The 13,269-nt window shown below is 41.2% G+C and overlaps 1 protein-coding gene across 5 annotated transcripts in view; it reads left to right on the top strand.

Annotated features, from left to right (window-relative positions):
* Positions 1 to 13,269, top strand: part of ELMOD1 (ELMO domain containing 1) — a 46,485-nt gene that overhangs the window by 14,527 nt on the left and 18,689 nt on the right. For all 5 annotated transcript variants that reach the window (XM_064441260.1, XM_064441259.1, XM_064441263.1 and 2 more), the window contains exons 2-4: positions 1,108 to 1,202; positions 12,719 to 12,864; positions 13,017 to 13,045. In XM_064441260.1, the coding sequence (XP_064297330.1) occupies positions 1,186 to 1,202; positions 12,719 to 12,864; positions 13,017 to 13,045 (192 nt within the window). In that variant the 5' untranslated portion in view covers positions 1,108 to 1,185. The remainder of the gene's footprint in view (positions 1 to 1,107; positions 1,203 to 12,718; positions 12,865 to 13,016; positions 13,046 to 13,269) is intronic.

Here is a 13,269-nt window from a genome sequence, read left to right as displayed (position 1 = left end):
AAACAGATTTGAGAGTCTCTAGATTTATAACTTTGTGACAAAAGAGGCCAGACTTTGAAGGGCTTGAGGTAACTTTCAGCATGCTGTATGCAGCGCTAATGAAAAATGGTCTCCTAAATGATTTAACAGCACAGTTTTCAGTCAGGCCTGCCTTTATGTGTAGTTTGTACTAGTACAGAGCTTGAAAGTGTGGTCTTTTCCCTTTGAGTCTTGGATTAAGCTGTCCCAGTAGCAGACATGCAACAGTAGTCTGTTTTCTGGCAGCAAGTAAAGATGTTGTGTTGCCTTTTACAGGATATGGAGTACAGTAATCGGAGAAGTCTGCCTCGCTTATTTATATATCACTTGTGTGTGAATACTCCATTTTAGAAAGCTGAAGAGGTGGCGACTAGGGAGAGTCTGCAGTACACAGCAGGGTTATATTTATGATGTTTCTTCCTGAATTCTTCCCTGTTCTTCTCCTCTACTGGAACTAAATGGTAATCATAATGAAAATTAGTGGTAGGACACCAGATCTCAGAATGGATGGGGAATCTGGTCAACTGTATCTATTTTAAGATGGCACATGTATCATTTAATAAAGTTGGTCACAAGGAAGGTTGATTACCTGACATCTCCTGTAGTGAATTAAATCAGGACCCCGTAGTAGCTCTTTGATTACATGCTACTTTTACCCAAGGTCTCCAAGTGCTGTTGCAAATTCTGGGGAATAGAGGGCTTTTAACAGCACAGCGAGCCAAATGTCTCTTGAAACTGCCACTTGGAAGCTGCTGTGAACTAGATAGGTGTTTGAAGAACACAAGAAGTGTTCGAATTGTCTAGATTTTTCTTCAAGTCTTCTCACTGAATTCTGTACTCTTATTCAAATTTTCGACTTTCTGAAAAGACATGGATAGTATAGTCTGGTCAAAGTATGTGCTAAGGCTGACGAGTGTGAACAAATTGTTTTTTCCTTTTGCTTTTATTGCACGTCATATGTAAGACATGAGATTTCTTAACATCTTTCCCATGTATTTCCATAGATGTTTGTTTCTAGAGCAATTTAGAGAACTGAAGTACCACTTCTTTTTCTCTGTTGGTAAATACATCTCAATTCTGTTTTTACAGCACTGATATTGTTTGCAAAGAAGAGGTCATCAGTGATCGATAGACTACACCTCCAGCAACACAAACCAAATCGTCACCATGAAGCACTTCCTGAGGTAACAGCTCTGAATTTTTTCAAAAGTGCTAAGTTATTCTAACTACTTCTGTGCCGCAGTGCATTCAGTGGTTTAGCTGTTACTAGTAGCACAGAAGGTTTAAACTAGTTTATACTAAATTGCTTTCTGTTCACCTAGATTTCACTATTTAATTAAAGCTGTTTTAATTTAAAATTTCCTTTCCAGTTCTTTATAGAAGCAAAGAAGGTGGGAACTGTCTTATGGGATTGGAGCAGTGATGCACCAAATCAGTAGTGCCTGATATGTCTGGGGAGAAGAGCAGGAACAGTGCTTGAAAAATGTTGAGTTTTTCATTCCCATTCTTGTCTGCTGTCTGGATTATTGAAGTGTTAGTTGTGAAAGCGGAGAAGGGGAGGCACTTGGTGAAGATGTGCAAATGTTTTTGAAGCCTATTGCACTCAGTTTGGGGAAAAATGTCTGTTACTTGCTCCTGTGTATGACTTGCAGTTGTTTCTCTACAAACCAGAGGTAGTACAGGGGATTTGCAGACACCAGCTGTAGGTGCAAAAGCCCATGTTGTCTTTGTTCTGTAGTCAGTGGAGGGAGTTGAGCACTCCTAGAAATTAAGAGATCAAGAGCTTAATTTGTGTATAAACCAAAGAAATCCTATTCTGTCTGGGTGGGAGAAAACTTTTCAAGAGGACTGAAACATATGCTTCTGTATAGAGCATCTGTCACTATTTTTCTCTTTTTCAACTGTTTGTAGAGAGGAATCTTATACACTATGGATATCGGCATCATTACCTGTAGGCTGATCATCTGTAATGATTTTGCAGCCAAGCCAGCCTTGGCTTAAGTATTTCTGTGGAATGTTTGTGTCTGTTTTGTCAGGTGTCCTGCCAGCTGCAAAAGGACTCTGTAAGCAGGACACACACAGGTTAAAAGTATAAAGCAAGTATTTATTTGCTAACACCTGTAAAACACAGCTAAGATTTAATGAGCTGTTAGGCTAAGCATTAATGTACTCACCACCCCGATACACACTAGTCAGGAGGGAAAGGATTTGCCCCTGTAGCTCTGTGGTACTGATCCTGGATGGTCCCAAGTCTTCTGCCAACTCCATTGATACTGGTCCAGTGACCTGATGGTTAACAACTAGCCTTGCTAACGTCCCTGCAGTGTTTTTTCCTCTTACAATTTTGTAACATCCCATGTTGGAGCCTTCCTTCTTGGATCGTGCTAACAATTTCCACCTCACAAGTCCTACCTCTATAGTTTTTAGCTTTCTTTCTCTGTACAGACTTGTTCAGCAGCCTAGCCCAAGGTCACAAATTGGTGCCATATGGGATCTGGGCTGTGAACCCCACATAAATGGGACTCTACTATCCTGTGGGTGGGGTGTGAGCCTCCAGCTGGGGTCACAGAGGGTGTTGTGGCTTGCCCCCTTAATGACCCGGTATCTTTTGAGCATAATGTAATATTGCTCCTTTCTGATGGAGAAGCTGAGCTGCTGACAACTACTAAGCTGCCAGCTCTTCCCTGACTACAGTAAACGCTTTGCTTCTCTCTTTAAACTGCCTGTTCTGCCCTCCTTTGGCTGTCCTGGCACCTTGGTGTTTTTAGGATGTTGGAGAAAGCATGCTGTTTGGAATACTTGGGTTCCTGAAGCTGTCTTGAAGAAACCACCTCCTACTTTTTTTCATGGTGTTTCTAAAGTGAGTAAAACCTTAAAGATTTGAGAAGTCCTGATGGTGTTAGCTTCTCTTAAGTAGCCAAGATAGATAATCTGAAAAGTAATTGCTTATCAAAATAGCACAATTCAGTACTACTTTATGGAAAGTCCAGTATTCCAAATGCTGAACAGAAGGTCAGATTAAAGGGGGTGGGTAGAATACAGAGCACCTTAAATAGCAAAACACTGTTGAAATAGGAAAGCTATTGTTTACTTACAAGCATAGGGATTTTCTTATTTTATGTTAAACCTTTGACGTTAACTTATATGAGTACTCTACTCCTTTATATTTTGTAATATAGAAGAAATATAGGGAGATTAAAAAAGAAACTCGTGCCATCCTCCAAGAAAAGCTCTTACTGGGGATGGTGAGTTCTGTTGTTTGTGTAGTGGTTGCTGGTTTGTGCGATAAGGAATAAGGCAGTCTTTGCACAAGACAAGGATATTAAGCCTTCCAGCTTGGAAATCAGCTGGAAAATAAACAAGTTAAACACTAGGGGACAAAATATATGTTGTCCATTACAAGTAAGAGCAGCTACCCACAAGCTTGCTGAAAGCATCCTTACCTGTTTGTGAAGATCAAATGCAGGGCTGACTGTGGTGTACTGGTGGCAAGAACTGCTCAGTGGCACAGTATTTTCCTCATTGCACAGCATGCAGCAGACACTGGACTAGCTGATGCTGATAGATTATGTCTGTGTTTAGAACCAAACTGCAAGTCATCCTGTTGACTGCAACACAGAAAATGCCATAAACAGATGGAGAGAGGAGCAGGGCTTTCATCTGTAAAATTAAGATAACCTCTGTGAGTAGTGATAGTAGTCTACGTGCAGTAACTTCATGCAGCAGATGCTCACCTGGAGACCCAAGGAGTGCTTTCAACAGTGGCTTTCAAATCCAGCATGTTGTAAGAGAAGACTTGCCTGTAGGTAGATGCCACTCAGCTCTGAGTTAGATTTGTGTATTGGAGGCATACTGTAGTCTCTGCTGCTACTATCAAAGGGCAAGTCTGCATATGCTGCATCAGGGCCCTCTGATCCAGGGCTACTGGAGTTTGTCTTCTAAACATGATACTGCAGAAGCGAGTACAGATAATGAGAAATTAGTGTAACTTGCATGCTGCTTTTGCAGTGCCTACTATTCCTCAGTTGGACCATTGATGTAGCTTGTTATAATCGGCTTTACATGTCCTCTCTCTATTTTGACAAACTGATATTAAATACAAAATAGACTGAATTGCTTTTTTTCCCCTCAGTCTTCCACTTAAGATGGCCTGTTTAGTCTTAAACCACTCTGTAGGTAGTGAGGTGAAATGACTGCTCTGGAAATCAAGTCCAACCCCCTTGCTCAAAGCAGGGTCAGCTACAGCAGGTTGCTCAGGGCTGTGTTCTCACATTTTGAACCTCTCCAAGGATGGAGAGGCTGCAGCTTCTCTGAACATTCTGATTTTTTGATGACCCTTACAATTTAAAAACAGTAACAAAACAAACGAAACAATACCCTTCTGTTTAAATGTAATCCCTGCATTTCTGTCTGTACCCATTGCCTCTTGTCCCATCTGTGGGTACCACTGAGAAAAGTCTGGCTTGATCTTCTTTACTACCCTCGCTGGTTATTACCCCCTCATTACAGGAAGGACATGGACCTGTTGGAGCGGGTCCAGAGGAGGGCCACAAAAATGATCAGAGGGCTGGAGCACCTCTCCTGTGAGGACAGGCTGAGAGAGTTGGGATTGTTCAGCCTGTAGAAAAGAAGGGTCTACGGAGACCTTCTTGTGGCCTTCCAGTACTTAAAGGGGGCTTATAAGAAAGATGGGGACAGACTTTTTAGTAGGGCCTGTTGTGACAGGACAAGGGGTAATGGTTTTAAACTAAAGGAGGGTAGATTTAGATGGGATATAAGGAAGAAGTTTTTTTACAATAAGGGTGGTGAAGCACTGGCACAGGTTACCCAGAGAGGTGGTAGATGCCCCATCCCTGGAAACATTCAAGGTCAGGTTTGACAGAGCTCTGAGCAACCTGATCTAGTTGAAGATGTCCCTGCTCACTGCAGGGGGTCAGACTAGAAGACCTTTACAAATCCCTTCCATCCCAAACTATTCTATGATTCTTTGATTTATGCACATAGATAAGATCCCTTTGAGCCCCTAGCTCTTAGTCTGTCCTTCCATAACAGGTGCTCCAGTCCCTTAATCACCTTCATGGCCTTTTGTTCACTTCTCTCCAGTATGTCCATGTTTCTCTAGTACTGTGGAGCCCAGCCCTGAACCACAGCACTCCAGATGTATCTCACCAGGGCTGAGTATAGAGTACAATCAGTATGATCTACAAAAATATATGGACATTTAAGGGCCTTGCATGAAAGGCAATGGAAAAGGTGAAACTTTGAACATCAATGGCTCTTCTACAATTGAAGCAATTGTTTAGTTTTGTACGAGTAACATTTTTATATCCCCATATTTAAAGGAGTAAGATGTTTGCTGATATTTAGAACAATAGACTAGTTTGCAATATCCCTTAAAAACTTGTGGCATAATGTTTTATTGCTTTTGATGTGTGTGTTTACTTGAGGTGTGGGATGGGTGGTTTGGGGATTATTTTTTTTGTAATTCGTTTGTGTGTGGTTTTCCTCTTTAAGATGTACTTTGAAAGGTAGTCTTACCTGTTGCAAAATGGCTCAGCTCTGAAGTAACCTATCCTCACTAACAGTCACTATCTCTACTTTAACTGGAAAGTGAAATTGCCATTGTAGAAGTAACTTTAAAAAGTGTCTCATAGTACATTTGTAACACTGAGTTCAGCCGTTGAATGAGGTGATAATTAAAAAGATATGAGAAGATGCATGTTGTGGTGCCATGTAGTAAGACTGCTTTTAATAAACTGAAGTACTATAGCATTTGAACAAATGCAAAACTTCAGAGTAAATCCCGAAGTGAATCGGTTGCTTTTGTGGTCTCATTTCTCAGTCTGAATTATTTCCTCTATTCCTGCCTTTCCCAGGACTGTATTGAACATCTGAATATTAAAGAAAGGGGCTGTGCTTACACAAACAGTGGCTACTTTAACATCTAGATCTTTTATAATATAATTTTTTAGACTGGGGAATCCTTAATGTAACAGAAGTTCGTCTCTGGCTTTTCATCTACCTGCTTTCAACAGCTGCTGCCTTCCAGTGGAAGGAGATGATTTTTTAAACACAGTTCTGTACTTGGAATAACTTTAAATTCCTAAATGTAGGGGAGTGCTGTTGACCAGTAAACTACAGGACTCCTATGTTCATATCTCTAATCCAAGGCGATGTCTGAAAAAAAAAAAAAGCTGTTCTAAGTTTCTTTTCTTTCTCAGCTTTCTCTGATATGAATTATTCTTAAAGTCTGAAATATTACCTATGAAATAGTAAAACTGTTTCTCAGTGAAATACTTAATCTTTCGGTGCTTTCTTTTTTGTAAAGGGGTTTTGAGTAGTCTGTCAGTGACACTTCCACTTTGACTGTAACTCATATTAAACATCTGAAATAATAACAACTTGGAGAAACAACTGTAGCAGACACTTAAGATTTTTCAGTAAATCCTAGAAACTTGACACCTTCTCTTGATCTACCGCAAAACAGTCTGTAAGCACTAGCAGATTTTAAGCATAAGTTCTGTCTTACTGGAGTCACATCAGATAAAACGAAAATCAAGTCAGCAAAAAGCAAGAGGGGGAAGTGTGGAAAGCTGCTGTTAAAAACTACTCTTGTGTCTGTCTTAGTTGCCACAGTGACTTGCTTTCATGTCTAAATGGAGAGGTAAGGTGGATTTCAGTTTTCAAGTCTGCAAAGGCGCAGACTGAAAAAACATTTCTTGTGTTCTAAAGGAGCTAATAAATAATACGTTTGCCCATGGCAAAAACGGTGACTGGTACGTTACTACTTCTGTTAACCTTGTATGCAAACTCTGAGTTATACAAATAAACCAAAGATAGTGAGGCTAATCAGGTCCATTAGTTAATTGGATACATTAGTAGTATCACTTGCTTACCCACCTATTTGGACAGTTTGTCATCCATAACTAATGCATGTCTCCTTGACTTCTCAAACTGTAATCAGAAATCTCAGGAAGGAAATTATGTGTAACACTTTCCTCTCTGAGCTGAGTATGTCCTTCAGGAAAAACAGTTGTGTAAGTCTTTCCTATCCATAGGACCTATACCAGGACAGACAGGAAAGAAATTGATGTGTAAGTAGATTCAGTGACCTTTATTTCATTCTTTTAAACTACTGAGTTTAATGGGGGAGTTGTTGGGTCCCAATTTTAAGTCCAGTCACTAGCATTGGGTATTTAGTTGAAGTTTTCATTTTACCCAAAGTACTTGATCTGTCTGTTACTAGCTCTGAAAATACTATGGTTCTGAAATTACCGGGGGGAGGGAATAAGCACCTCCTGTTTTATTAGTTTCAAAAATATTGCACAGTAATTAATCTTTACTTCCATTTATGTCACTGAAATAGTGCATGTTGCATTGTACCTACATCTCGCTACTTAGGCTAACATATCTCACACAGGAAAGATCTCACAGAAATATTAGACAACTTTGGAAACCTTTGCTCAATTTTGCTCCTGCCTGTTTATCATTGAGAAGGCTGGCTAGAGCCAGTGACCTTTAAATAAAAAAACAGACTTCATGGAAATGTGATGTCATACTTTCATTGGAGAGAGATGTAAATTCTGATAACCATCACATGTGCCATTCCCATCACACTGACTCACATCAATTGGGCTAGTCAAGGGCAAATCTTGAGACACCTGGTTGAGAACCACCTCTAGCCTTCCCTTTGCAGTGTCAGGATGCGAAATGGCATGCTGAGTTCTCCCTGCTTCTTGCTGCTGTGTGCTTTCTTACCCCAGGCAGAGCAGCACATGCTGTGGAGAAGTGCTGTGACTGCAGCGGTGATATTCTTACTTTGCTCCTTTTGGCTCTAAATTTCTCTGTCTTGCAACTAGCTTAACAATTACAGAACCCCTTTTCTTCATCCGCTCCCTCATGGAAGAGAGCTTTCCAGAATCTCTGCTGAGCCCTATTATTGCTGCTTGGTTGCTTGCTTGGTTTTGCAGCATTCCTGATAGTCCTTGCAAGGTGCTAACTGCTTAATTCTTGGTGGAAGCTGTTCTTAGCAGAAGATTACAACAGAGGAGTGACATAGAGCAGACAAGGTATGAAAGGTAAAAGTAGAAAAGCAAGGAAGAAGGAGAGGTGAAATAGATTAATATACTAGCCCTTAACTGATGTTTGCTAATTATACAGAAGAAAATGTTACATTTCTGTGGCATTTCAGGCTATTGTGGTAGCTTTAAGTACTGGATAACATTCTGTATGTCTCTTCCAGACATGCAAGAAAATGCTCATTTCAGAATGTCTTGTTTTGAATTTTTTTTCTGGAATCCAAGTAACAAGTAAATTTTTCTGTAGTATTGACTTCAGAGTTTAGTGACCCTTTCTGTGAGTCAAGTTGGCAGAACTATGCTGAGTTGTGTTGGTGTTGCTCGGGAGCTAACAGGTAGCTTCTGATGTCCAAGTGATTGGCATCAGTGACTGTGAATGTGTAACCCTGACTTCTCATGGGAGCCCTGCTGCATGTTTCCACTCATACACCATCCTTGGCAAGGGAACTGCCTGTTGATTGGGCCTGTGCGTATCAGCATCTTATTATGCAGATTTTTCTTTGGTTTACCTGAATAAATGTTCATATGAACTTTTGTAATGCACTTTGCATGTACAAACACAAATCTGTAGGTGTGTACAGCTGTACGTAATACAGGAGGAGGAGAAGGAGCTTGTATTGGGAAGGGAAATGGAGTGCAAGTCTCTGAGGAACGCTGTCATTTCTGTAATATTTCTGCTCTTAAAGCACACCTCAGGATCTGACATATCGCTGTACACGACTACACAAACTGCTAGTGAAGCACACTATTTTCTGTGCTGAGAAAACCTTCAAAGGCAAGCAAGAAAAAAAAATGCAGAAGAGACTGAGTGGAGAGGAGGTTTGGAATTAGACTAAAACAAACTGGAAGCTAATGCCATTGTGTCGTAGTCGGACGCATGGCTCGTGCTACACTTCCGTGTGGGTTCTTGTTCATGGTACTGTGTTTTGTTTTATAGCTGCCAATGTCTCCACTTTGCTTACATGAACATTTATTTTAGCATAGCAGCTAAAATAAATCATGTCTTACTTAATCACTAGCGTGCTTTTATTACAGGACTTCTGCAAGCAAGCATTCCCTCTTACAAAAAAAAACCCTCTTGAAACCAAACTTGTGTTACTTTTTAAGCCGTTCGCGTTGCAAACAGAACATTTTAACTGTTTTAAGCTTGAGATGGCTGAGTAGTAGAAAACTGAATGTATCCACAAAGGCTAACTTTCTTTTATAAGCTACCTGGTCAAAACTAGTGTTTGTCTACTTTATTAGTAATAGCTAAGTATATTTTAGTGAGTCACAGGTGTAGTGTTTGCATGCTGTAGTGACACTTCTTTTTAAGTGGATGCATTTTTACTAGTTACTGTTCGTGCAAACAATAGCCAAAGCAAAACTTCAGTGGGGAAGGCATTGCAACTATGGAAGATCACAGCTCTATACCTTTTGGAGTTTTCAAATCAAAGGAAAAAGTCTGCCATTGAGTCTAAAGGCAGCAACATATAATTCAAATACACCTAGCAACATTGTTCTCTCTCTTTTTCCTTCCCTCCCTACCCTGTCTCCCCCCCCACCCCCCCGAAACGTATTCACATCACCCAATACAGTAAGAAACAAGGTTTTGAGTAATTAAATGGATTGTGAGGTTTCAGCTCTGGAGGCAATTAAATGTAGGTATGAACTTTCTTAAAGGAGTTGTGGGGTTTTTTGTGGGAGCTGCCCTGCTCATTAGAGGGAAATCTTCTCACGTGGGCTGTTAACAGTAAGTTAAGCAGGTCTTTCATCCTTTCTTTCCATATAAATGAGATCTCTGGGTAGTGAGTTGCTCTAATAGAGACCTAACCTTTGGAAACAAAGCAGTCCAAAAGAAAGGAAGCTTAACTTCCAACTACAAATGTATGGTGGAAACCCAGCCAGAACCTTGTTTTACTACGCTTCACCTTCCAGTTTGGCATTCATCTCTTGTATTTATTTCTCTGGAACTTCAGCCTGAGTACAGAGCTGGGCTGTCTTAAGGATGGCTATAGGTTGTGTGTTTGGATTCTTCAGTGATGGTGAACTAGTCAAATCTGTGAAGACTGATATCAAATGCTCACTGGAGAACCAAAATGCTCAGCGTTAACCTCTGGATTTCAAGCCACTATTCAAGGTTGCACTTGAAGGCATTAGTGGACTTCATGTGAGATTGACTCTTTAACTGAGTCTACACTTCTGACTGTTGGAAACTTAAAGAATGGCTGCTTGGCTGATGATGGACTTGCCTCCTGATAACTGGTCTTGTTCTTAATACTGAAGATCATCACCTGCTGTGAAGTATGTATGAACTTCTCACAATAGTGTGTTCTGGCAAGTCTTGGTAGGGGATGACACTGAAATATTTCAGTGTCAGCAGCTGAAACTTCTTTGCTTGTCTGAAACTTGATTCCAGTGTGGGAGTGATTCCGCATTCTTCAGGTTTCACTATGTATCAAAAAATAGAGGCTTCCTGTTGCATAAAGACAAGGCAGTTGCCTGCATGCAGGTGTTTGGGAGCATTAACAGCCTTTAAAGCATCCTCTTTATCTTCACACTTTCAGTTAATTCAGTTAAATACTAGTGTGGATGCTCTCCATTTATATCTAAAATGGCTTTAGTTTCCTTAGCTTAATCCTTCTTCAAAGGGGATTAAGCAGAAGTGAACATAAAGCAGATTAAACTCCTGTGTGGACATAACATGAGTTAACTTATCTTCCCTTCCTTGAATGTCCTTCTATACCATGCCCTTCAGGATGTTTTAGGAAGTGATGGAGCTCTTCAAGCTTTTTATTAAAACTGTAACTGATTTGAGTATCTGGAATTCAGTATTTCAGAATAACCAGCACACTCCATTGAAAAGGATGATACAGAGTCTCCTGGCAAATAACTGTCCTTTGAAAGCATCAACAGCATGTGGAGGAGATAATGGGCTAGTGATGAGTATGCATACGCACAGGCTTAGAACATAATGGACTGAATTATTTTTGACTATTTAATGGCAACTAGCATATCAAAGCTGAACTGATGTTTTCCCATAATATAAAAATATAATCACAGAGAGGTTGAGGTTGGAAGAGACCCCTGGAGGTCATCTAGTCTAACAACCCTACTCTAGCAGGGCCACCTAGAGCCAGTCACACAGGACCATAGCCAGATGGCAATTTTCCCATTGTCAGGTCTTTGCAATTTGCCTTTTCTGAGATGTGCTTCTGAACCCATGGGCCCTGGGTGGATCCTGCTCGACCTTGAGTCCAGGTGCACACCGTGGGGGTTGACAGTTGGGTGACATGGCAGGATCTGTACCTTCATAGCTATAGAAACAAGAAAGCTAAATTGTGTCCAAATGAGTTGTAGCCCATGAAATCTGTTTTTGGGGTGCGTTATGTAATTATGGTAGTGGTGTGTGGGCTTCAGTAGCAGCTGCAATGCTAACAAACTTTAAAATAGAGCGTTTCTCATGTATGCAGCCTTTTCCAGGATAGTTCAGGCTGGGAGGGACCTTAGCAGGCCTCTGGTCCAACCTTCTGCTCATAGCAGGTAGCTCTGAGGTCAGACCAGGTTGCTCAGGGCTGTACCCAGTCAGGGCTTAAAAAAGGCTCTGAGAAAGGGGACTGCACAGCCTCTCTGGGCAACCTGTGCCACTACCTGACTGTCCTCATGGGGGGAAAAGCTCCCTGTATCTAGGCTGAGCCTGTTAGTTTCAGCCTATGACTGCCATCCCTTTCTTCCTGCCCTGCACCACTCTGAAGAGCCCAGCTCTGTCTCCTCTGCGATCTTCCCACAGGCACTGGGGGTGCTGTTAGGTCCCCCTGAAAACATCTCTGCTCCAGGTTGAACAAGCCCAGCTCTCCCAGCCTTTCCTCATAGTGTCTGTGCTCCAGCCCTACCATCTCAGGAGCTTCTGCTGAAGTACATTCAGTTTGTCAAAGTCTGTCTGGTATCACTGGGGCTCAAAACTGGATGCGGTATCAAAATAAAGGCTTCTTTGGCTTACTGTCAGTTCTGGACTTTGAGAAATTGTGCCACATCCGTGCTTTGTAACAGCCAATCTTGGGGAGAACTGGCAGTCCTCAGGACAGGTTCTTAAACATCTTCTCTCCTGAAGGGGGCAAGTTTTGTTTTCCTTAATGATCACTCTTAGGGACCTGACATGAGTAGTGATTCATATTTGTCAGGAATATCAGCCACTCTGCTTGGAGCAGCTGGTGCAGAGACAAAGCTAAGCCTGGGTGTAGTGGCTCCCTGGATCCTCAGTAGCTATGATAACAGGGTGAGCTGTGCTCCCTTCTCATGTAGTCCTGCTTCCCCAAAGCATTAGTAAAAACTATATGGCCCTTTTATTTTAAGGGGACAAGCAGTTTTCTAGAAATACTCTCTTGAGGACTCTGGAGTTGACTTATTCTGTACTTCCAGTTCTGGTGCTTTGTGCGTGGTTTTTTTTTTTTGGTCAACTAAGACTAAAAAGCATGATTTAATACTTACCAGTATAAGTGTTTGCTGTGTGAATGCCACTTTGCTTAAGGGCACCTTTAAAGCATTGGGAATTTGGGGTGAGGAAGTAACTTCTGTTTGGGTGGTCACCTTTTTTCAATAAACTCTGCTTAAGACTCTTATTTTCAGGTTTATTCTTTTGTCAGGATGTTTGTCCAGGTATGCCTGTACTTCTACTGCAAATGTTTGTGGCGCTGCCTGAAATTCGTGGTCAGGAAACTAACAGGTCGATGTGAATTGCAAAGGATCTGTTACAGTACCAAACCTGGAGCTGCCAGAACTATGAAAATAGGTAACTGCAAAGTACTTAGTTCTGCATGCTTTTGTACCTTTCTGCATGTGCTAAAAATAGCTTGACTTCATTCTGATAAATAAATAGTAAAATGAATCCAATATAAACTTAACTTGTCTGACATGTTGCTTTCAAATACTGTTCTCTTACAGAGGCATCACTGAAAGGTTCAAAAAGTAAGGTGAGTGAAAGATCCCATCATTCGCCTTTTCTATTGTGTCCTGTGCAGTTGGTTTGTTCAGTCTGCTGTTTGATTACCCCCCAAAAATAACTTCCAGGTTTGATATAATTTTACATTAAAACAGTCTTCTACCGAAGAGGGTATTGTGGCTACAATAGCTGGTGATCTTGCAAAGTCAGGGGGACTGTCCTGTGCCCCAGGGACAGGCACACTGTGGTACTGAT

Source organism: Phalacrocorax carbo, chromosome 1 (assembly GCF_963921805.1).
Source record: "Phalacrocorax carbo chromosome 1, bPhaCar2.1, whole genome shotgun sequence".
In the NCBI taxonomy this organism is placed as follows: domain Eukaryota; kingdom Metazoa; phylum Chordata; class Aves; order Suliformes; family Phalacrocoracidae; genus Phalacrocorax; species Phalacrocorax carbo.
Note: the sequence above shows the minus strand (reverse complement) of the source record. Positions and strands in the feature narration are given on the sequence as shown.